Here is a 2,500-nt window from a genome sequence, read left to right as displayed (position 1 = left end):
CGCTACTTTGCTAGCTTTCCGTGCTAATTGACTGGAGAAGAGGACATTCTAAAACCAAACAACGATTGTTCTGGACAAAGGACCCCTTGTACAACATTCTGATGAAAGATCATCAAAAGTAGGACCCATTTTTTGATGCTATTTCATATATCTGTCGAACATGTGAAATAGTCGTTTGCGCCCAGATTTTGGACATGCTCTCGCTATAACTAAGCTGGATGTCGTAATGAAGTTATTTTTAGAATTCTAACACGGTGATTGCATTAAGAACTAGTGTATCTATCATTTCCTATACAACATGTATTTTCTAGTAACGTTTATGAATAGTTAGAGTGAACAGAATAGTTGAGTGTCATAAAAATATCCGCACATTCTGGGAAAAATATGCTACGTTAGCACAATGTATAACCACTGATTTCAGCTCTAAATATGCACATTTTCGAACAAAACATAAGTGTATGTATAACCTGATGTTATAGGACTGTCATCTGATGAAGGTTTATGAAGGTTAGTGAAAATTAATATCTTTTGCTGGTTTATTCCCTATCGCTAACGTGCCTATTGCTATCGCTAACGTGCCTTGATGAATGAATGCGGTAGTGTGGTAGGCTATTGTAGTAAGCTAATATAATGCTATATTGTGTTTTCGCTGTAAAACACTTAAAAAATCGGAAATATTGGCTGGATTCACAAGATGTTTGTCTTTCATTTGCTGTACACCATCGATTTTTCAGAAATGTTTTATGATGAGTATTTAGGTATTTGACGTTGGTGTCTGTAATTACTCTGGCTGCTTCGGTTCTATTTCTGACGGTAGCTGTGATGGTAGCTGCAATGTAAAACTGATTTATACCTCAAATATGCACATTTTTCGAACAAAACATAGATTTATTGTGTAACATGTTATAAGACTGTCATCTGATGAAGTTGTTTCTTGGTTAGTTTGTTTGGTTCTTGGTTAGTTAGGTTGGCTTTGTGCATGCTACCTGTGCTGTGAAAAATGTCTGTCCTTTTTTGTATTTGGTGGTGAGCTAACATAAATATATGTGGTGTTTTCGCTGTAAAACATTTTAAAAATCGGACATGTTGACTGGATTCACAAGATGTGTATCTTTCATTTGCTGTATTGGACTTGTTAATGTGTGAAAGTTAAATATTTCAAAAAAATATCTTTTGAATTTCGCGCTCTGCCTTTTCAGTGGAATGTGGGAGGAGTTCCGCTAGCGGAACGCCGGAGCCAGACAGAAGGCTTTTTTTTTCTCCATTTAATTTGTATTTAAGTCACAGCCTAGTATGTGCAATTTATAGACTACAATGATTTAATACAACACAATGTAGGTTAAATGCTGAGCCTTAATGTTCCTGTCTCTCTACCAGCCTAGTGTGTCACACTCACTAATGTTTCACAATGGCTGTCTTTGTAGAGTATAACCTTGAAGTAATACAGCCTCAATAATTAATTTTCGTTCCTTCTTAGGCTTCCTGTCTGGCTCCTGACCTACTTTGTGTTAATATGCTGTTTTAATGGGGGCGGCAGGTAGCCTAGTGGTTAGAGCGTTGGGCCAGTAACCGAAAGGTCGAATCCCCGAGCTGACAAGGTAAAAATCTGTCGTTCTGCCCCTGAACAAGGCAGGTTAACCCACTGTTCCTAGGCTGTCATTGTAAATAGGGATTTGTTCTTAACTGACTTGCCTAGTTAAATACAGGTTAAATAAAGGTTAAATTAAAAAAAAAAAATCACATAATAATGTAATATGACATGAGCGACGAGCGGGATTTCCGACCGCTCAACTCCACTCACGAACTCTGGTTACCAGGCAGGATAAGTTTTAATAGACCAATAACAAAGAGTTCGCCCTCCTTTCGGCCAATAACAGCTCGTTTTCAGGTTACACGTTCATCCCATTAGGCTCCTCCTATTAGGCCTCTCTGACCACTCCCACACAGTACTAGCTAAATTCTTGCTTGAGAAATAGCATTTTGCTAAGAAGCTATTTTTGTTTGTTTTTGAACGTTTTAATTGAATACAATCACAGTAAGGTACTTAATTGTTACCCAGAAATGATTTTATAATGGACCTTTTAATGTTCTGATTGGGGGAGGGGAAGCTGATCTTAAATATGAAGCTTGGGGAAACTTCACGCCGGAGGGGGATGAAATTGTAGCTTCTGTGCCTATGTACTTCTTTCAGTCTCTCTCTCTCTCTCTCTCAGGGTCTTCTGCCAGGGGGCGTGGTCAGGGGGACAACAAGGAGGATTCTGGGAGGAAAGGATCTGGCAGCTCGGCCAAAGTTTTGACCAGCCCGCTGGTCTCTGACCGCAAAAAGAGTGCCACACCCTCTACCGTGAGCACACACTCCACTCCACTCTACACCACGCCACTCTACACCACTCTATACCACTTCACACCACACCACTCTACACCACTCTATACCACACCACGCAACACCACTTTACACCACTCTATACCACTTCACACCACACCACTCTACACCACTTCA

General features: G+C 39.9%; 1 protein-coding gene across 1 annotated transcript in view; it reads left to right on the top strand.

Moving 5' to 3' along the window:
• The window catches only part of LOC120036992 (serine/threonine-protein kinase MARK2-like), a gene marked incomplete at its 3' end in the record, with an annotated part of 55,907 nt that extends 53,466 nt beyond the window's left edge, over positions 1–2,441 (top strand). The window contains exon 13 of the mRNA XM_038983230.1: positions 2,214–2,441. Within this exon, the coding sequence (XP_038839158.1) occupies positions 2,214–2,441 (228 nt within the window). The remainder of the gene's footprint in view (positions 1–2,213) is intronic.
• Between the last annotated feature and the right edge of the window lie 59 nt (positions 2,442–2,500).

This window comes from Salvelinus namaycush, unplaced genomic scaffold, assembly GCF_016432855.1.
Source record: "Salvelinus namaycush isolate Seneca unplaced genomic scaffold, SaNama_1.0 Scaffold1539, whole genome shotgun sequence".
NCBI lineage: Eukaryota > Metazoa > Chordata > Actinopteri > Salmoniformes > Salmonidae > Salvelinus > Salvelinus namaycush.
Note: the sequence above shows the minus strand (reverse complement) of the source record. Positions and strands in the feature narration are given on the sequence as shown.